Here is a 21,844-nt window from a genome sequence, read left to right as displayed (position 1 = left end):
CTCAGCTCCGCTCCGCGGCCCACACGCAGCTCCCGCCATCCCATGAACTGCTCCACCAGCCGATCCACAAACTGCTCCGCATCCCACCAGCAGCTCCCGCCATCCTATGAACTGCTCCACCAGCCTGTCCACAAGGCACTCCAGCCATCCCACAAACTGCTCCACAATATATCTTCAGGCTCCCCCACTACTTAACACAACGCTCAGTGATTTCAGCTCTTAGGTGAATTCAGCTTGTAGTAGGGGAGCCCCAGTGCTGGTGCACTATTAGCCCAAAGTGAGCTCAGCAGCCTGTAACTAGACTTCTAATGAATTAGCTCTGATATTCCACAGTGGAAAGAGGAGGAAGTGCAATTAGCATGTAAGGCCTTCACCAAGGGGCCCATGCCACCAAGTATTAATACTTATCCCCAGCCTCTCTCCATTCACAGAGTTTTGGAACCCATGACCCTTGCCTAGCGAGTGCTACTTAGTTGATGGTGAGTCCCTCCATCATAACAAAAGGCCAAGTACAGTTCCAAGCACAGTTCCCATAATCAGGGTAATAACAATTTATTCTTCCTGCCCCAATAACAGAGACACTGGGGATCCCACAGCAGCCAAAGTGACCATTTGGGCAGCTATGGCCTCATTCTAGGCAGGGTGGGTGTGCCTATGCAAATGAGATCGGCCCCTAAAGTTCTTTTCCACAACTTGCCACACCTCACCACCAGATGTCAGGGTGGAGCTCATCCTGACACTGCTTACACTTACATTAAAGAAATCCACTCCACCTTGGTTTAGGAGAGAGACCACTGATTGACCAATAAGAATCTGGTGTTGCAGATCCCCATTGTGCAATTATATTTTCTTCTCCATTGTACGTACAGCTTTTATTTTGGTGAGTTTTGCACACAGATGCAGAAATGTGGACTTGCGCAGCCGCTGCTCATGAGCCCAAGCCTTCATTGTTGCAGAAGATTTTTGCCCTTGGGAAGGATGTAAGATGACACCATATAATACACTTACTGAATATTTGTGAATCAGCTTCTACACACAAGCAATGACATGTGAACATGGGATTGTAAGGGCTGGATTCACAGGCAAGATAAATGCAGCAAAAGGCAATCCTAAAATTTGTGAACTGTTATGAGACTTCACATAGACAAATAGTGATGAGACTCTTTTAAATACTCAAAATGTGTGACGCAGAGTTTGATGGAATGTAGGGAAATTATTTCACTGCATCAAGTCTCCTGTAGCAGTAAAGTAGCACCGGGGCAGCAGGTTTTTATATTTTTTGGTGGCATCCAGAAAAGGTCCAAGGGAGTTTTGCTGTGGGAGGGGGCTTGGGGTCAGTACCAGGTTTACAATGGTGCCAATGGCACCGTGGCACGAGGCTCACCCTGGGAAGGGGCCCATTACAGACCCCTCTAACCCATCCACATAGCCAGGTCTGGCCCCTCGCCTGGGGCAGTCCAGCACACAGGCCTTGCTGTGTGAGCAGCTCTCAGCCAGCAGGTTCCACTCGCCTGAGGGGGCTCATCACCCAGCAGCTGGGGGCCACCATGCAGGCTCAGCAGGGCTGCTGGCCACGGGGCCAATGGGTGTGGGTGGGCTCGGTGGGATCTCGGGAGCCATGTCCCAGGGATCTGCCCAGCTCTCCAGCACCGCTCTAGCTCTGATCTGTCTCCGCTGCCTGGGACCTCTGGGGCCCCACCTGCCTCCCCAGGGAAGAGCCACCTGGGACTGGTGCAGAGGCTGGGCCAGTCTCAGCCAGTCACAGGGGACAGTGTGGGGGGCTCAGCTGGGTGGGTCCTGCCAGGCATGTGGGTCCTGAGGAAGCCTGGCCCGGGCAGGCTCCTGCTCCAGCCTGGCTGATTGCACCACTCCCAAGGGGCCGGAGTTATCCTGCCCCGGGACCAGCTCTGGCTGCGCTGCCAGCTCAGCCTGGCAGACACAGTCACCTCCCATCAGGGCCGGTTATTGTGGCAGGGGGTCAGGGTATGGGAGAGTAGGTCTTTAATGGGTCTGGGGGGGTGCTGGGCAGTGGGGAGATCTGTGTGTCAGGGTGCTGGGAAGTTTGGGGGGTCAGCGCAGGACACTGTACAGTTGGGAGGGGGCACTGGGCAGTGAGGGGATCTGTGGGGGGGCTCTGGGCAGGGAGGTGCAGGGTGCTGTGCAGTTGTTGGAGGGCTGTGGGGGGTGTTCGGCTAGGGGGGAACTGGGCAGTGAGAGGAGCTGTGGGGGAGTTCCGGGGGGGGGGACTGTGCTGGGCATAGTGGTCTGTAGGAGGGCACTGGGCATGGGGGTTTGTGGGGTCTCTGGGTGGTGTGGCACTGGGCGTAGACGGGCCCCTTCCCAGTGGTGTGGCACTGAGTCAGAGGGTGCTGGCAGGGGGGTAGCATGGTGCAGCATGGGCCTGCCCCCAAGAAGAAGAAGCATGATGGCAGCCCAGGGCCGGGCTGGCCAGTGTGTGTCTGGCAGCTCCCGGTTTGTAAACAGTGCCCTTGTACTGGGCGGGGTGGAGTGGGGCTGTCCCTGCCGTGCCATGACCCATCTCCCATGGCCCCCGGCCAGCCCCTCGCTGCCCCCCTACCCCATGTGCCCGTTGCCCCCATGGGGGCCCACAAAAGGTTAATCCAGCCCTTTTTGGGGTGCAGGCTCTGGGATGGAGTTGGGGTGCAGGAGGGTTGCAGGCTATGGGGAGTCTGAGTGAGGGGTGCAGGCTCTGACCTGGGGCAGAGTCTGAGGGCGGGCGCGTCTGTACGCGATTGCACCGCAGTCTGCCTCCCGGCCGGAGCAGGAACACAGCCCCGCAGCCCGATACAAGCCAGGAGCTGCGGTGCCTGAGCACTGACAGTCTCGGGATTGGGCGGCCTGGGCCTTTAGGAGCCCGGCCCCGGGAACCCGCCCTCTGCGCCGGGGCTGACATGCAGCGTCCTGGGGGCAGAGCGAAAAAAGCCTCTGCTCCCCCCCCCGCCCACGATTTGCGAGCACAGCAGGTGGCTCATCCCACGGGGTCACTGTCCCCCCCCTCCCCAAAAGGGGGTTTTGTCCCCCCACAGGGTCTGGCAGCCTCCCCCCGGGCTTAACCCCGGCTCCCACCCCCGATTTTCCCCCTTCAGCCCCTCTGCTGCCGCTACCTACAGTAGCTTGATCCCCGCCAGTAAATGTTTTGCCCCTGCCCAGATCCTGACCCCCCCCGCCGCGATTTGCCCCCCTTAATCCTTTTCAACCCCTCCAAAGGGGAGGCAGCGAGAGGACAGCGGCAACCGCGAAGGTTACTGGGCATGCTCAGTTCGGGAATGGGGCGAGGGAGCCGTTTGTGCGCGGTGCAGGGCGCGCTGCAGGCCGGCCGGCCCGCCGGGGCTCTCACTCCCCCTCCCCTCCTCCGGCCCTGAGTCCGGAACCATGCTCCTGCGACTCCGCCCGGACCCCATTGGGTGCGACACCCCAACCCCGTCGAGGCCGCTTCCGGCGGAAGGAACGCGAGGCCATTGCGCCCGCCGCGCCCCTGCTTCAAGCGCGGGCTGACCCGCGGCCGCCGCGAGACTCGCACAGCAGCGCGTGCCCGTCCGCTGCGCCCCGCCTTTCCCGTTGGCCGCGGGGGATGCCGTACGAGCCGCGGAGCCGCCTGGTGGCGGAGCTGCTGCTGCAGGCGGATGAGGGAGCTGGCAGCATCCTGTGCCTCTGTTCCCGGGCCTTTGTGGAGTGAGTACGGGCCCCTCCCCCGGACCTCAGCTCCCTGGGGCGGGCCTGGGGGCGCTGGCCTGGTGGTTAGCGCTAATGCAGGGACTGTCTCTTTCCATGGGGTGGGTCTCTCCCTGTGCACCGGGGGGATCAGGGCTTCGCCTCTCTAGTGGGGTTACGAGAAATGTCAGGTCAGCAGGGGAGATACCTGTGTGCTCCAAAGCAGGGCTGGGCATTGGACCCGTCCAAAAATAATTGGTCAATAGACTGGCCAAACAGTGGTCCAGTATTTTCAGTGTGTCGAAAATGATAAAATATTTTAAATTGCTGTCATATAACAACAGTAACAAAAAGAGCAAGATCAAGTCTACAAAATTAAGTTGACCTATGTTACATTGATGTACAGGTACTGCAGTAATTACATTGTTTTTGCATGGTTTCAGAGTAACAGCCGTGTTAGTCTGTATTCGTAAAAAGAAAAAAGAAAAGGAGTACTTGTGGCACCTTAGAGACTAACCAGTTTATTTGAGCATGAGCTTTCGTGAGCTACAGCTCACTTCATCGGATGCATGCTCCTTGTGTTGGCGGTGCATGTCCTCACTAGGAGCGGTTACCAATTTAACTGTCAATGTAGGGCATTGTGGGATGGCTTCTGAAAGGCCACAACAGTCAATCTAAGCAAAGTAGTGTCTACACTGACGCTGCGTCAATCTAACTACACAGACTTCAGCACTATGCTTAAGTTATTAAGTTGGTGTGATGGGCAAGTTACATCGGTGGGAGCTATATTTTAGTGTATACACTTAGGTCAACGTAAACTCTGTAATGTAGACCAGAGCCAAGTCTTTTTGGTCTCCAATAGGCTCCGCCTTACTACAAACAGCAAGTTATTTAACTGTTTCAGAGTAGCAGCCGTGTTAGTCTGTATTCGCAAAAAGAAAAGGAGTACTAGTGGTATGCATCCGATGAAGTGAGCTGTAGCTCACAAAAGCTTATGCTCAAATAAATTGGTTAGTCTCTAAGGTGCCACTAGTACTCTTTTTTTTTTATTTATTTAACTGTGTTATTTTAACTCAGAAAAATCTCCAAAAAGAAAATAATTTCTTTACAAATGAAAGAATAATTATTATTTGCATTTTAGTCATGTTAGGTGGCATACAAATGAGAATATTATTCAAGACTGAGCAGTGTCAAAGAAAAATAAAATTTAAGCAGCAATAAAACAAACACCTAGCAACTATAAAAGAAAAAAGTCATTTTTAAATGCACGTATGCTAGGTAGGCAGCTGGTCAACTCTTCAAGCATCCTTCTTTTTTTAATCTTAATTTTCTTTGTCAACTTCAGCGGCTTCGTCTATATCTTTGTCCTCATCATTGCATTCATCGGTATCTCCTTCTTCCTCTTTATCTGATGAATATTGAGTCAACTTTTCATCTACATTTTATTCTCCAATCTTACATTGTGATATGTTGTCACCAGCTTCCCAGAAAGAGGATGTCTTCAGTTTCTGGGTTTTGAATGGATGGTTCCCCAAATGGACCAGTTTTGTTTTGCACATGCAGTAATATATGTATGTGTTAAGAAAATCTGCCATTATAGCTATAGTGCAAGGAGGACACAGCCCTTTCCACCACAATTGAAGGAGATTTGATTCCATGTTATTTTATGACTGAATGGGCTACCTTTTGCTTTATACTTTCTTACCTGTACATTTGACTATCCTTTACAATTTGCAGAAGCCACTATGAGGTCACCAGTTGAAACAAAGTAATCATCAGTAAGGTCTTGGCCCTGGAAGCAAAGGTCAAAAAGCTAGGCAGCGTTATCTGTGGGAATGATCACTTGATTTTTCTGTTTTTTTTTTTTTTTTTTTCCCTTCAGCTTTTGTAAGTAGACTGTGTTTTCCCAAATATGTTCTTAAGGAACTCATTCTTGGCATCAGACAACATAGCACTATTTTCCATATTCGGAGACTGCTGAATTGGAATTAATTTGCAAACTGGATACAATTAACTTAGGCTTGAGTAAAGACTGTGAGTGGATGTGTCATTACACAAAGTAAAACTATTTCCCCTCCCTCGCCCCTCCCCCAACCTCCCCCCCCCCCCCCCCCGTTCATGACACATTCTTGTCAACTGCTGGAAATGGCCCACCTTAATTATCACTACAAAAGGTCGTCGTCCGTCTCTCTCCCCCCCCCCCCCCGCTCTCCTGTTGGCAATAGCTCACCTTACCTGACCACTCTTGTTACAGTGTGTAAGGTAACACCCATTGTTTCATGTTCTCTGTGTATATAAAATCTCCCCACTGTATTTTCCACTGAATGCATCCGATGAAGTGAGCTGTAACTCACGAAAGCTTACGCTCAAATAAATTTGTTCGTCTCTAAGGTGTCACAAGTACTCCTTTTCTTTTTGCGAATACAGACAAACAGCTGCTACTCTGAAACCTGTCATCTTATAGGCAGCACATCAGTAACATAGAATGTTTGTATTCTCATTTATCAACTAAAAGTCCAAGCAGCTTTCATGTTACTCTGTTGTAGGTCACAACCAAGATAACCTTCCATGGATTCAATTTATTGATTATATTTTTAAACTGGTTAGCGATATATTGGGCTGTGTGGGGTGATGCTCAGTTGTTTACTGGAATGAGTAAACACTTGTTGTGGAGTTGTTATCATGAAGGTGATGACATCCTTATTACAAATATTGCTCCAGACACTAGAGACCTGTGAGGAGCTTTTGCTATAAAACCAACTTTCTCTTCCTCACATAATTCTCTTTGACATTCAGAAGACTGCCTGCACGCTGCTTCCTAATAGGTACTTTGTAAATTGGACACTATTTATGAAAAAATTCTAGTATATAACGATCTTTATATTTATGCCATTTCATATGGACATCCAGCAAACATACAGTGAAATTTATTTTTCTGGTCATGGGACATTCTACCCAAAAATCTCTTGATACCAGTTTGATGAACATTGGAAGACTTTCCGTTCATCACACGTTCTTGTCAACTGCTGGAAATGGAGTGGAAGTTTCTGATGCTGAAGCAGATGAGGTAGCAAAATTCTTATTAGAAGATGAAATGAAATTAGCTTCACTTTCATTGTCACTTATATCACTGTCTTCATCAAAAGATTCCATGCTTAATGATGGTGCTGCCGAAGACAAAGCAGAAGGAGAATGCACAGAAGAAAACCAAATTTTGATGCAGGCCAGTTTTCCTTTTTTTTTGTTGTTTGACTGCAATAATCTATCTTTGACAGCAGCTAGACATATACCACAAGAATTCAACAAATGTTTCCCCATTCTACCTACATGTGTCACATACTCAGAAAACCAGAGATTGCACTTAACCTTGGCAGTTGTTGCATGTTCATGTCTATTAAAATAAAATGTCCCTGCAAATGATTTTGGCTTCCCCTGACTCTGCATAATAGATTATCAGGTATCTCTTAGAACTGAATGGCTATGCTTAGATTGAAATCTATTTCTAACTCCTGCTGTTCTAGAAGATTCCAGACAATCGAAATGTTTTTGGGCATGCTGCCCTCTCCCTCCTAGGACCTTTGCAGATTCTCAGATCCCATGGAGAGCAGATGGCCTCTCCTCCCCACAGCAAACATAAGGGACTCATAAGCAGCAGTTGGAGGAGGAATAGAGCAGGATTTCAGGAAGGGAGGGGCCTCTGCAGAGATGTGATGTCAACACTCCTCATTAGCATAAAGCGTTTTATATTCTCAGCAAGATTTGTGTGGGAGGGCTTATGAAGGATTTTTGTTGAGGGGAGAAATGGGGGGTTATTTACATGGGCGTTTGGTGTGGGTGGGGAAAGTGTTCTGGGGGGGCTTAATAGCTGTGATACTTTAGTTAAGGAAGAGGCTTAATGGCTGCGCATCTTTTCTCTGTGTTGGAAGAGGAGGTTTAATGACTATGAACGTGCTTCTTCCTCCCCTACTCCCTTCTAAGTTAACTTCTGTATATTTGTCTGGTCAGTTTAAATCATAAGCTCTTCAGGGAAGAGCCAGAGTCTTAACTTGTTTAGTGTGCTGTCTGAAACGCCACGTACATTGATGACGTTGTGTACAAATAAAGATATCCGTATGTACAATGTTTGTTAAGATTCCAGCCAATCAAGCTCAGCTTTCCCCCAGTTTACCTTTTTCACCAACAGATAGCTGTAAGCTGGCGTGGCTGTCCTTCGGCATCCACATATGGCAGGGGGAGATGGGGCGTGCCTCCTCGCAGTTTAGGTCAATTAGAGCCTTCTCCGAGCACAGGAAAAAAGGGGGGAATTAGCAGTTCTCAAGGGTCCTGTCCTTCAAATGGAGTGGGGTCATAAATAGTCTGGGCTCTAGCCTGTAACCAGGCAGAGCGGCAACAGTCTCTTTGCCCAGCCATTAAGGAGGGTGGGGCAGCAACCACCCAAGGCTCTGGCCTGCAATCAGGCAGATCTGTAGTACCAGCCCAGTGTAGGGGCTCAGGTACGGGGTGAGTGTCACATGCAGTCTGTGGGGGCTCAGGTATGGGGTGAGCTGGGGAGCACAGGCCTCCTGGCCTACAGAGGGGGAGTACTGCCACCCCAGTGGTAGGATGGTAGGAGGGACATGGGCTTGCCCAACTCCACTGTGTCCCAACCCAGGGCCCTGTCAACGGTGGAGCAGTCCGCCACTGGGTCAGCAGGGATCCGCCTATGACACACTAACCTGATCTGAGTCTCGCTCTCCACCAGGCTACTGCCTAGTTCCCCTCCATTGCATCCTTCTCTTCCCCATCTGGCATACCTGTGTCCAGGGGTCATTCTCAGTCTCCCCGGGATACACTGCCAGGGTTAGCCGTAGCAGTTCCTCCACGTCAAGAACGTTGCGGGTCCCTGGAACAGCAGCAGCGGTTCTGCTTGGTGCTCCACGCCAGCAGTGGGGAAGAAATATCCGTCTCCTCCAGCAGCTCCCTCCTAACTGAGCTGCAGGGCTGGCCTTTTACATTTCCCCTTCCTGTCCTGCCCCTCTGTGTCTGGCTTGCAGGTCGTGGCCCTCCTGATTCAGCCCACCAGGTGGCTTGCGGTGCTCCTTCCATGTCCACCTCTGAGGGGGGGCCACACCTCCTCGCTACAGTGGCCTTAACAAGTGAGTGATCAAGACTAAGGCTGTCAAGCGATTAAAAAAATTAATCACACGATTAATCGCACTGTTAAACAATCATAGAATACCATTTAAATATTTTTGAATGTTTTCTACATTTTCAAATATGGTGATTTCAATTACAACACAGAATACTAAGTGTATAGCGCTCACTTAATATTTATTTCTGATTACAAGTATTTGCACTGTAAAAAAACAAAAGAAATAGTATTTTTCAGTTCGCCTAATATGAGTACTGAAGTGCAATCTCTTTATCATGAAAGTTTTGAATGTCAAATTATGTACAAAAAAACTTGCATTCAAAAATAAAACAGTGTAAAAATTTAGAGCCTGCAAGTCCAGTTCTACTTCTTGTTCAGCGAATCGCTCAAACAAGTTTGTTTACGTTTACATTTGCAGGCGTTAATGCTACCCGCTTCTTGTTTACAATGTTACCTGAAAGTGAGAACAGGCATTTGCATGGCGTTTTTGTAGCCAGCATTGCAAGGTATTTACGTGCCAGAGATGCTAAACATTCATATCCCCTTCATGCTTTGGCCACCATTCCAGAGGACATGCTTCCATGCTGATGGTGCTTGGAAGCAAAAAAAGACGTTAATTCAGTTTCTGACTGAATGCCCTGGGGGGAGAATTGTATGTCTCCTGCTCTGTTTTACCCGCATTCTGCCATATATTTCCCTTTTTATAGTAGTCTCGGAAGATGACCCAGCACATGTTGATTTTAAGAACACTTTCACTGCAGAGTTCACAAAATGCAAGGAAAGTACCAACGTGAGATTTCTAAAGATAGCTACAGCATTCGACCCAGGGTTTAAGAATCTGAAGTGCCTTCCAAAATCTGTGTGGGACAAGGTGTGGAGCTTGCTTTCAGATGTCTTAAAAGAGCAACACTCCCGTGCGAAAACTAGAGAACCCAAACCACCAAAAAAGAAAACCAACCACCTGCCGGTGGCATCTGACTCAGATAATGAAAATGAACATGCGTCAGTCTGCACTGCTTTGGACTGCTGTTGAGCAGAACCCGTCATCAGCATGGACACATGTCTTCTGGAATGGTGGTTGAAGCATAAAGGGACATGTGAATCTTTAGCGCATCTGGCACGTAAATATCTTGTGACTCCGGCTACAACAGTGGCATGAGAGCACCTGTTCTCACTTTCTGGTGATATTGTAAATAAGAAGAGGGCAGCATTATCTTCTGTAAATGTGAACAAACTTGTTTTGTCTTAGTGATTGGCTGAACAAAAAGTAGGACTGAGTGGACTTGTAGGCTCTGAAGTTTTACATTGTTTTGTTTTTGAGTGCAGATATGTAACAAAAAAAATGTACATTTGTAAGTTCACTTTTACGACAAAGAGATTACATTATAGTACTTGTTTGAGGTGAATTGAAAAATACTATTTCTTTTATCATTTTTACAGTGCAGATATTTGTAAGCAAAAATAATATACACTTTGATTTCAGTTACAAGGCAGAATACAATATATATGAAATGTAGAAAAACATCCAAAATATTTAATACATTTCAATTGGTATTTTATTGTTTGACAGTGCAATTAAAACTGTGATTAATTTTGATTGATTTTTGTTGAGTGAGTTAACTGCGATTAATCGACAGCCCTAATCAAGACATTTGTCGGCTTGCTAACAGCACCGTCATGCAATCAAAAGCGTAGTCTGCCACCTACATCAGGGCATTTGTGCTGGAAGATCTGACAATATTTGACTGGTCAAATAGTAGGCAGCCAAGTGACTGCTCAGTTGACCATCTTGACAAGCCTACTGTGAAATGCAAGCAAGGCAGGATGATGCTAGCGATGAGCTTGGCATTGTGTTAGCGGCATTGGGGGTGACAAGGCATATTCCACTCAGCACCCTCTCAGAAGAAATCTGAGCACTTGGGCCCTGATACTGCCATAAATGACCACTGATCTTGCAAGGGGCACCCCAGGAACAGTTGATTGCAGGATTGGGGCATTCGGTTTTCCCTCTATCTAGTAGGTGGAGGAGGCCCTTATTTCTCAGTCAGTCTTTATAGCTTCTTAGCAGCTGCATTTCCTGTCCATCTTGTTCTTGCTGATTTATTCTGAGATTCATCAGTGGTGTTGCCTTTTCATGGTGGTTGTGTTTTTCTGTTTCTTTTTATGCCCTTGATAATGATGATGTGTTTTAATGTTTGGGGTTTTTTCATTTGTTTTATAGGGATCGAAAATTATACAAATTAGGACTAAAGGGGTTTTATGGTAAAGAAGACTATGACAGTACAGGTAAAGTATGCTTGATAATTAAAGACACCAGGGTTGATTTTAGTTCAAGTGGCTAAAATAATTACTAATTATGTATTAAATATGTGCTTTGTGGTAATATGTGTAATTATGTGGACATGTGATTACATTAGTTATTCAGGGTGCGGTAATGCTGTATAGTTACTAACCCATAATCATACTAATTTCTCATCCATTTCTTAGTGCTTTTGCCAAAGAGGGCCTTTCCGGCATAAGGATAACATAATTATTCCTAAAATGTACATTGTGTTCTGGCAACTGTTACTTCCTCTGCTCTGATTGGCTACCATCCTTAGCACTCCCCATCAAGATGCCTACATGAACATGATTCCCTTGACATCTGATTGCCTCCTTACTATCCTGTCACTCCTACCTGGCCTAAATACTAAATATTTTGTAAAGAAAAAGCTCTGCCTAGAGAGGAGGCGAAACTTTCCACACACGTTGAAAAAGAGCAACAAAGTGGAGATTGAAAGAACTTGGAGTTGTCAGAGTGCTGGGGTCAGAAGTGGAGGCAGTCGTATTTCTTTTAGGTATATGGATGAGTTCTGGGGTCAGTCACCAACCAAAGCATAGAGGTGAAAGGAGAGAGAGCACATTTTAGTAGATGAACTTGAAGATGATCCTTGTTATCTGCATAATAAATATACTCTGGGCTAAGAAACTGATTTTTTTTAAATGCTTAAGAATCAATTTTTGCTACAGAATTACAAATGTCTGCATTTAGCCAGCCTCATTAATATGCAGTGCCTACTTTGGCAATTATTTTTGTAGCTCTAAACATATTTGTAATTATGTCAATTTTTTTAAATGTAAAGACTGAGAGAAGAGCAAATGGTGAATTGATAGCTGGCTATATCCTTTTTGAGGTGATTTAGTGACATTCTTGGCACACCGTGTTTTGTAAAATTGCATGATCTTTGTTAACCCATTTACGGTACATTTGTAAAGTTACTGACCATCTCCCATGGTTTAATGCAGCGGCTCCCAAACTTGTTCTGCCACTTGTGCAGGGAAAGCCCCTGCCGGGCCGGGCTGCTTTGTTTAGCCTGCCGCGTCCGCAGGATTCGGCCGATCGCGGCTCCCACTAGCTGCGGTTTGCTGCTCCAGGCCAACGGGAGCTGTTGGAAGCGGTGTGGGCCGAGGGACGTACTGGCTGCTGCTTCCAGCAGCTCCCATTGGCCTGGAGCAGCAAACCGCAGCCAGTGGGAGCCGCTGTGAATTGCACCCACAATTCTGTGTCCCCACTCCATTCATGCTTTTTCCTGGGAATTTATTTTGAGTGCAGTTCATTTCAGGGGCAACAGAGGCCCTTATTCTGTTATAATTAATTGAAATAATTACATCATTCAAAAGTTCAGAATTCATGTATGTATTTCTTGGCTGCTGTGTTAAAAAAAAAAATCAACAAAAAACCCTACATACCCTGCAGATATGTAGTCACTTCAGATGAGTTGGAGATAATTCGTTTTGCTGCAGTGATCAACTACAGCAAGAGATGGAGAGGGCTGTGCCTACTAAGCAGCTTTCAAATGTTGTTATAGAATGTAACTGGGGAAAGAAACTTGAGGTGCAGATCTCCTGATTCTGCATCAGAAAGATACAGAGCAGAGCTGGGTAGGATTGAAACCAATTTATGAAATTTTGAATTAATATCACTTGTTTATAGGAGAGGAGCAAATAGAGGAAGAGAAGGAGGGGAATCATCATCCCAATGTGACAAAAAACTCAAACAACAATCATTCTTTGGGCCTGGAAGAGGATGAACTGGACTCAGAGGCTGAACTCATGAGGAGTATGGGATTACCACTTCAGTTTGGAGGACTGTCAGCTCACAAGGAATTTGTGGTAAACCCCAGTTTGCTGTGCTTTTTATGCATCTTTGTATTTCCAGACTCTGAGCTAAGAAAGTAAATTGAACGCTGTGTGTGTGTGCGTGTGTATCTGTGTGTTTCTGCATACATGTGAAGAAGCTGGTCCACAGAGCAAGTTGTAGGATTAGGAACTGATTAATTTCTTGAATGAACAAATTTGTGAATAAACTGATCAAAACACAATATTAAAAACAGTGGTACACAAACTGTGGGACAAAGGAATTGAATGGGAAATGAATACACACTACTATTAATTTATAGAACACTGGTAAGAGTGGTGCTTTATAAAGTGCATGTTAAAATAAAGTATGGTATGAGGGCTGTGAAGGAAGTAACTTCAGTGAAAGATGGGTATTCGTTCTCTGGAACCAACTTCTCAGTGGTTCAGCTTTTGCCTCTGAAGTGGCCATATACAATCTGAAGAGCAGGTTTGAGTTTCAGTAACTCTCATGTTTGACTTTTTTCAGATTCATAATAGAAAAGTTTGGTTCTAAAATATAGGTACTTCCAAAGATGCTTGTGTGTGTATATATAACAGGACCATTAGGTAACTCTGGATGTCTTTTATCCAGCAGGCATTAAGAAAAAATGAGCAAGGTTTCCTTTGCAAAACTTGGATCACAGCATTTCAGTTCTAGCTGAACTTTGACAGCAACTGAAAATGGGTTTCCAGTTTAACAACTTGAATACTGCTTGTTCTTTTGAAAGTCTCAGCCACTGATGCAAATGAACTTTGAAGCTCCTTTCCTCAGCAGTACAAAGCTGAGTGAAGCTGACTGTGATTCAGAAATAAGTTTGGGGGTGTACTTCTGTGTAGGATAAGTTTTTTGTGTAGCTGTTGGCCCTGGTAAGTTGTACTCAATGTAAAAGAGGATTATTCTCTTCCCATTTTACTGCCAAATTAATAGTTTCATGGATTTAGCCAAAGATCCACTGTCAGGCACCAGTGAAACAATTTCTTGATCTCTGTTGATGGCTTTTAAAAATGACTACAGGCCAAATTCACTGCTTATGTAAACAAGCATTCCTGCACCAAGTTGGCCATCTTATTACCTTTTTCCTCCTGTTAGTTGTTTCCCTGTCTCTTCTCCTTCACCATTAGATAGCTTTGTCAAGTTTGCCTTGTATTTTGGGCAGCATGTGAAAGGGTTATTTGCTGTGGCAGGAGTTCATTTCTTCCCCTGCTCTCCTCCAAAAGCTCCCTTAGTATCTTCTACCAGTAATCTCATGAGTAAGACTACGATTTTGTCATGGATATTTTTAATAATAGTAATGGACAGGACGGGCAATAAACATGGAAGCCATGACCTGTCCCTGACTTTCACTAAAAATATCCATGACAAAATGGGGAGGGAGAAGGGTCCAGCACCCTGCCCCACTGCATGCAGCGGGGGCAGGGAGCTGTGGCTCCCCTGCCCAGTGGCTGGGAGCTAGGAGTGATCCCTGACTGCGGGGTTGGGAGCCGGGGCAGGGGTTGGGGGAGGGGTGATCCTCCACTACCTTTGAAGGGCTGGGAGCTCCGGGATCCCCCACTCCCTGCAGTGACTGGGAACTGCAGGATCCCCCACCGCCCGCCGAGGCTGGGAGCTACGAGGGAATCCCCTGTCGCCCTGCAGGGCTGGGAGTTGGGGGGGAGGCCGCCACCCGTGGCAGCTGGGAGCTGCGGAGGGTCCCCCATGGCAACAGTGGCTGGGCTGCTGCAGGGGCTCAATGTCACAGAGGTTGTGGAAAGTCACAGAATCTGTGACTTCTGCGACCTCCATGACCTACTCATAGCTTTACTCATGAGGGAAAAAATACTTCTGAGTAATGAGTGGAGGGCAGAAGCAGGAATGTCCCTGAAGACAGAAGAAGGAGGAAAGAATAAATTCTTCCTTGTGAGTTACTTGGTTCTGGGCATTTTTTAAAAACACATTTTATTTCTTTTTTATTTTTAGGCATCAGAAAATTCCAGAAAGAGAAATAAGATAGTGAAGAAGAAGAAGAAAAAGTTGCAGCAAAAGCACTTGAATGAGATCATGCGGGAAACCTGGAAAGAAGATTGTGAAGACCATAACCAGTCTTTTTCAGATGATCCAGCTTTATATACAGAACGAACTGAGGAGAAAAAAACATGCCAGCTTCTGAATGAGGACAACTGTGAAAATAGAGATTGCCCTATTAATGATGCTTTACCCAGTGAGCTGAAAGAGAAATGGGAAAAATATTGGAGTGAGTATGGAGAAGGTCTTCTGTGGCAAAGTTGGCTGGAGAAGCACATGGAAGTAGAATTGTCTGAGAATGCACCTACTTCTGAGCCTTGGAACTCTCCTGACACCAAGGAAAAGTGGAAGCAGCATTATAACGAAATATACTGGTATTACTGGGAACAGTTTCAGTACTGGGCAAGTCAAGGATGGACTGTTGACAGCCCACATAATGATGGCACCGAAATCAATGCGTATAAACTCGAAACAGGTCTGCCAGGAGAAGTAGACTGTGTTAGTACAGATGCTGTATCTCATCAAGTGCTGGACTCAGAACTTTCTTCTTATCCTCCCTCCACCATCAGTTGTAAAGAAAACCCTAGCTCATGTGATGAGCACCACAATGAAATCCTCTCTGGGATTAGTAACATAAATCTGGATTTGGAGGAAGTGGAGGAGAGCAAATTAACCCTAACAGTAATTCATGGTGGCCATCAAATTCTGAGTTCCACCAGTAGTACAAGGCAGTGTCCTTGTGTTTCTAGCCAGAAGGAATCATGCAATGGAGGAACCACGGAAAGTGCATCTTCTGGAAATAAAAGCACAAACCAATCAGGTCCGTGTAGGATTTGCTAATATTGATTCTGGTAATATTCCTCCAGATGTGTGTGTATCTCTGGATGTACTAGAGAAGTGGTGGGATAGCAGTATTAATGCTTCCTTATTTTAGGTCTGTCTGCTATGCAGCTGCTATACTATCCATATACGGGAAAAGCTGTATTATCTGGCACTTTACAAACCAGAAAGCTCTATAAACCGGCATTTCAGGAGGAGGTGTGGGGCACGGGCTCTGGGAGGAGTTTGGGTGCAGGAGGAGTTTCGGGGTGCCAGATCTGGGAACTCCCACCCTCTTAGTTAACTGGAATTTTTGGCTTACTGGCACCCCCCCCCCCATTTCCCCAACATGCTATATAACAAAACTTTTACTGTAAAAACACAGACCAATTGGCTTCCCCCTAGTATATATCTCACTCAGTAGGTTGGAGTAAATAGAACAGAAATAGATGTTTTAATAAATCTGGCCTGTGAAAGATCAATTTTGAAGGAAAGTCCTAATAAACATACAATCCTTTCTTCACTCCATCTTCTCATATCTGCCCCAAAATGCTGTACCTGAAAATTTGGGTTTTGTTTGATTCAATGTATGTAATATCACAAGGCAGCTGTCTGCTTACTGCACTATAAACTATTAGCTATGAACAAATCAAGTTGGTGGTACTATATAAGCCAGGTGGGCAAACTATGGCCCGTGGGCCACATCTGACCCGTCAAACCATTTAATCTGGTCCTCAGCTCCAGCCAGGGAGCGGGGTCAGGGGCTTACCCCGCTCCACGTGGCTCCCAGGAAACAGCTGGCATGACCCCCCCCCCTTCCAGCTCCTACGTAATACACAGAGGCGTGGCCAAGCGGCTCTGTGCGCTGCCCCATCTGCAGGCACCGCCCCCGCAGCTGCCGTTGGCTGTGGTTCCTGGCCAATGGGAGCTGCAAGGGCGGTGCCTGCAGACAGGGCAGAGCTGCGTGGCCGCACCTCGGAGCTGGAGGTGGGACATGCTTCCGGGAGCTGCTTGCGGTAAGCACCGCCTAGAGCCTGCACACCTGAGACCCCCCCAAACCTCCTGCCCCAGCCCTGATCCCCCTCCCACTCTCCGAACCCCTCGGTCCCAGCCTGGAGCCCCCTCCTGCACCCCAAACCTCCAGCCCCACCCCAGAGCCCTCACCCCCGCAACCCGGAGCCCCCTCTCACACCCTGAACTCCTCATTTCTGGCCCCACTCCAGAGCCCGCACTCCCAGCCAGAGCCCTCACCCCCTCCCGCACCCCGACCCCCGATTTTGTGAGCATTCATGGCCTGTCGTACAATTTCCATATCCTGATGTGGCCCTTAGGCCAAAAAGTTTGCCAACCCCTGATATAAGCCATAGTTGACCAACACTGACTAGTGGAAATGCCAATTTATTTTGTAATATTGTCATGGACTACAACCAAAGTAGGGGTGATATATCGCATTGGGAGAGTGAAGCTACTTGTCACTGCTGGTGCTGGGAGGATTAGCTTGGAAGAGGGATGTGCTGATCGCTGGAAGATGCAGTATTGTCTGGCAGCTGAGACAGAATGCTGAGAGCTGATTCCAACTTTCTAGCATTCATGTGTCTTGGAGTGTAGGGAAAGTATCCCTTTTCCTTCTTCCGCCATTACTTCTGCCTGCCTGCACTCCCCAGAGGCAGCCCATATAACCCTTTTGTACTGCTCTGTGTTTTCTTCTGCTTAAGAGGAAGGGTGGAATATGCAAGAGCAGCCATGGCTGAGGTGTTAGGAGAAACACCTGTATTATGCACTGCTGAGGAGTGTAGATAGCGGATAGATTTTCCCCCTTCTCCTGGCAGCTTCACAGAAACACCAGAGGCAGGAGCTTGGAGCCAACTCTCAGCAGCCTCCCCTCTCTCTCCTTTCCTTCTGAATGCCCTCTATTCACCTTAAATTGCTGCCCCCAGCCTTGGGACTGCCAGTGGGTTGTTTGAGTGTTGCTGTGAGTTCTTTAGCCAATGTCACTGCACTATCCTTGCAGACTTGCTCTCAACCATTAAGATGAGACATGGGATGAAAATCCTAACTTATTAACTTGCAGTTATTTTTTAAAAAGGACAGGGAAGCCACGTGGGGATTGTCCTGTATAGACTTTTCATATATGGAAACCTTTGAGTCTTTAACATTGATGTTGCCAAATATGTAAAGGTCCTTTGAAACAGCAGAGGAAACATAGCTGTTGGTATGTTGAGACTTAAGGTGGAGAAAAGCAAAGGTACATGTGGTTTGGTAATCACTTGTTTGTCAGACTCAAGTACATAATAGTGTACTTTTTTAAAAAAAAAAAAACCTCCAAAATATTTAGTTTTTTGTAGACTGGAGAAGAAATGATTGGACAAACAAAAACAGTGCTGTTTTTATGCCTCTTTAGATTCACAGGAGCCATCTAGACCAAATTCAAATGACAAAAGAGGATCGCACAACAATGATAAGAAAGAAGACGAAGAAGAGGAAGAGCCACCTGAGTATAAACATGCAAAAGTCAAGAGAAGGCAAGTAATAAATTAGTTTTTTCTATTTCTAAAATCTGTTTCTGTGTGTTCCTCTGTATTAGAACGGCTCCTAGCACAATCGGGCACTGATCCCTGATTGGATCTGTTGGCTATTCCTGCAATGCAAATAATAATAATTGGCTTTCCTACCTCCTTACCTTCCCATCTGAGAGCATGGAGCTTTCATGTTGGTTAGAGGTCTCTCTTTCTTTATTCCAAGGAAAGAATTTAGAGCCCTGACTTCCAAACTCTAGGAGAGGTGTATATACACACTTATCACCAGATTGCTAAATTGGATGGGGTGCACCTTCTGTTAAGAATGGACTTGTTTTATTTGTAATTGGCATAAAAACCTGCTTTTTTATTTTGGGGGATGGTGAGAGAAGGAATGGGAACAGTATTAAGTAGTTACTAGTTTAGGTGGTGATGCTGATGTGTTAGTGTCATTCTAGTAGCATAAGAACAAGAAATGCTTATGCCTTGAGGTAGAAAAAGCCTATTGTCTCCATTCATATGGACAGATCGCACTTGTCTAGCTTGTGACTTGGAGGATATAAATGGAAAGGTCACTGTGTGTGATACTTACTGATGTGTATATTAAAACTTCATTAATACTTGGGTTTCTTCATGATGTAGCCTTTAAAACCCAGAAGATGAGAGTACAGGCTGTGGAGTCAGCCAGAGTTAATGGGAATTTTCCTCTCTTAGTAGGAACTGTAATAAAAATGGTGACTTTTTATAGAAAGTAACCGACGTCTGGGTTTCTTTATAGCCATGAACTGGATGCAGATGAAAATCCTGTTGCGGATCCTGAGGAAACCTGTTCTCTTCTGGGATTCAAGCATGGTACAGGACAAAAGTAATGACTTATAAGCAAATTCAGTGTCCCTCCCCCCACCCCCCGAAAATTAGCTCCTTTTACGCACTAGTTGCCCCATACCTGTTGTTTTCAAGTGTACCAGCAATCTCTGTTCCTTTTGACTGTTAAGTTATTTGAAAGTTATTTTGAAAATTAGTGTTTGTGCTTAATAAAACTATAGGTTTGTCTTTGGGTGATTGTAGGAGTGGAAAGGAGGGATGCAAAGTGTTAAAGGTGAATTAGAGAATAATAAAAGTGCTTTGAAGTGAAGGTAACAAATAACAAAGGTTTAAATTAGATGGCATCCTAAAGTATAACTCCTTTTTTGTTAAAATGCTTGTGGTTTTATAAATATGAATTAGTCTCTTAAATTCTCTGGTCCTGAGGGCTCTAATTGTTAATCAGCTTTTAAAAGTTGGTGTCTAGTTAGGAGCCAGATAGGAACTTATAGCGGCTTCATTATATTAGGACAAAGCCACTGTCCTGTTGATGCAGATGTTGACAGTGTTTTCATGATTAAATAAAACAGTTTCCATTGGCTCATGGCATGGTCTACAAACTTGGGGGGAGGATGTTTTAGTTTGGCTCCATCCAGTATGGAATCCATTTTACTTGGCTCTGGGGCTGCTGTAAGATAAGGTGTCACTAACACACACTGTGTAATATGCAAATATTTTCATTTTATGGGGAGATCTGGATAGTTAAATTTGTATTTAGGCTGAAAAGCGTAATTTTAAGATAATGTTTGGCCTGTCAACACTGACAGTCTCTCTCAAACATTTCATAACAGCTGAATCCCACATATTTAAACTTCTGTTCTTAATCCATTCTTTTTGATTGCAGATATGGGGGAATTTCAAACTTTAGCTGCAGAAAGGTCCAGTATCTGGACAAAAATGCAAAGCTCAAATCCCAGTTCTTGGACATGCGCAAACCAGTGAAGAGAAAAAACAAACACCTCTTCTTCACAGAAGAGTCAGAAATGTTGTCTTGCCAAAAAAGTAAAACTTTGAGTAAGGTATAAGTATTTCTTATACGTTTATTTATTAGCACTGTTATAGCAAAGCGCCCTAACCGCAGTATCATAGATGTATCCGTGTTTTTTCTGATAACTATTATTGAACTGTGAAAATGGGAGTGTTTAGGCCAGTAAAAATCAAATGAATACACGTTATTAAGCATCAACCTGTGTCTCTTTATTGCTTACACATCTTTCTTTAGTCAAAAGCACTCTAGTCAGGAAGCATATCAAAACAGTGAAAAACTCTTCACTGAGTTGTTTTGAAGAATGTCACTTTTTAAGAATGTCATCTTAACAGCCATCTTATATAAACAGCTTTCGTTACCTCTATATTCCTCATTTGTTCAGTAATGTGTATATATGTTTATATATATATATATATATATATATATAGACCAGTGGTGGGCAACCTGCAGCCCGCGGGCCAGACGCAGCCCATCAGAGTAATCTGATTGTGGGCCACGAGATATTTTGCTGATGTTGACCATCCGCAGGCACTGCTCCCCCCTCAGCTCCCAATGGCCGTGGTTCTCTGTTCCCAGCCAATGGGAGCTGTGGGAAGCGGTGCCTGCAGGTGAAGGGGCCGCAGGGACATGCTGGCTGCCACCTCTCACAGCTCCCATTGGCCGGAAACAGAGAACTGTGACCGCTGGGAGCTCTGGGGGGCGGTCCCTGCGGACGGTCAACGTCAGCAAAATGTCTCGCAGCCCACAGTCGGATTACCCTGATGGGCTGGATGCGTTGCCCACCACTGCTGTAGACCACTGAATTACCTGCATTTTTAAATGCATGTGTTTTGCATTTTGAAACACATGCATTAACAGTGAGGAAAAAATATTTCTATGCTATAATGAATTGTATACACCAGCATAACTTTTATATTGCACATAAAAATACCCCGAAAAAACTTTTTCCATTCTCCTGTCCATCACCAGGACATTTGCTATATCGTTGCTGTGATCACCCAAATCATTGATTTAGGTTTCAGCCAGACTGAACAGAAGCTACTAGATTGTTCACTATTGTAGACTGTAGCCATTGATGTTTAGTCATCACTTTTTCTCCCTTGTTATATTATTTTGATAACTTCAGTATTCTTGTTGGGTTTGTTTACCTGTACTTACTTTAATGTAATCTCAACCTTAACTCTATTTTAACAGATTTTTTGCCTTGGAATTTGTAACCTATTTAGAGAAACTTGTTTACAAGTGATTTTTCTAGTTAACAACCTCCTTTTTAAGATCTGTTATCTCACGTTCTTCTAGGGCTCACAGGATTTCCAACTCTCCTATTGCAAAATTTATTTTCTAGTACTGGTGGTTAGTGGTGTGTTGGACCTTAAACTTGTCACTAAACTCACTGATCTAAGACTGAGTATTGCCCACCCTGCACCTGAGGCTAGTGTAATTCTAGGGAAAATTCCACTTTGGTGGGATTAAGAAAGAAATATGTGGCTATTTGAAAATAGCTATATACTTCCTAAGGTTTACATGAGGGGGGCTGTCTCCTGCTGAGGTAAGCCCAGTCTTGCAAAGACAATAGCAGTAATGTTAAGGTTAACCATATGTGGAGATCTTTGAAGGATCAGGGCTCCAACTGTTAACATTAGATAAGGTGTTCTGGTAGTTTTTTACCAGGGCATTTCACATTGAAGATTTCT

At 45.5% G+C, this 21,844-nt stretch overlaps 1 protein-coding gene across 6 annotated transcripts in view; it reads left to right on the top strand.

Moving 5' to 3' along the window:
* Positions 1-3,452: 3,452 nt before the first annotated feature.
* The window catches only part of TGS1 (trimethylguanosine synthase 1), a 49,667-nt gene continuing 31,275 nt past the window's right edge, over positions 3,453-21,844 (top strand). For 5 of the 6 annotated variants that reach the window (XM_074944360.1, XM_074944361.1, XM_074944363.1 and 2 more), the window contains exons 1-7: positions 3,453-3,693; positions 11,025-11,089; positions 12,777-12,955; positions 14,919-15,783; positions 18,184-18,304; positions 19,077-19,163; positions 20,007-20,181. In XM_074944360.1, coding sequence (XP_074800461.1) covers positions 3,593-3,693; positions 11,025-11,089; positions 12,777-12,955; positions 14,919-15,783; positions 18,184-18,304; positions 19,077-19,163; positions 20,007-20,181 — 1,593 coding nt within the window. In that variant the 5' untranslated portion in view covers positions 3,453-3,592. Of the gene's footprint in view, positions 3,694-6,818; positions 6,896-11,024; positions 11,090-12,776; positions 12,956-14,918; positions 15,784-18,183; positions 18,305-19,076; positions 19,164-20,006; positions 20,182-21,844 lie in introns of all 6 variants that reach the window. The other variant, XM_074944365.1, reaches the window with a different exon arrangement.

Source organism: Natator depressus, chromosome 2 (assembly GCF_965152275.1).
Source record: "Natator depressus isolate rNatDep1 chromosome 2, rNatDep2.hap1, whole genome shotgun sequence".
Classification (NCBI taxonomy): domain Eukaryota; kingdom Metazoa; phylum Chordata; order Testudines; family Cheloniidae; genus Natator; species Natator depressus.
Note: the sequence above shows the minus strand (reverse complement) of the source record. Positions and strands in the feature narration are given on the sequence as shown.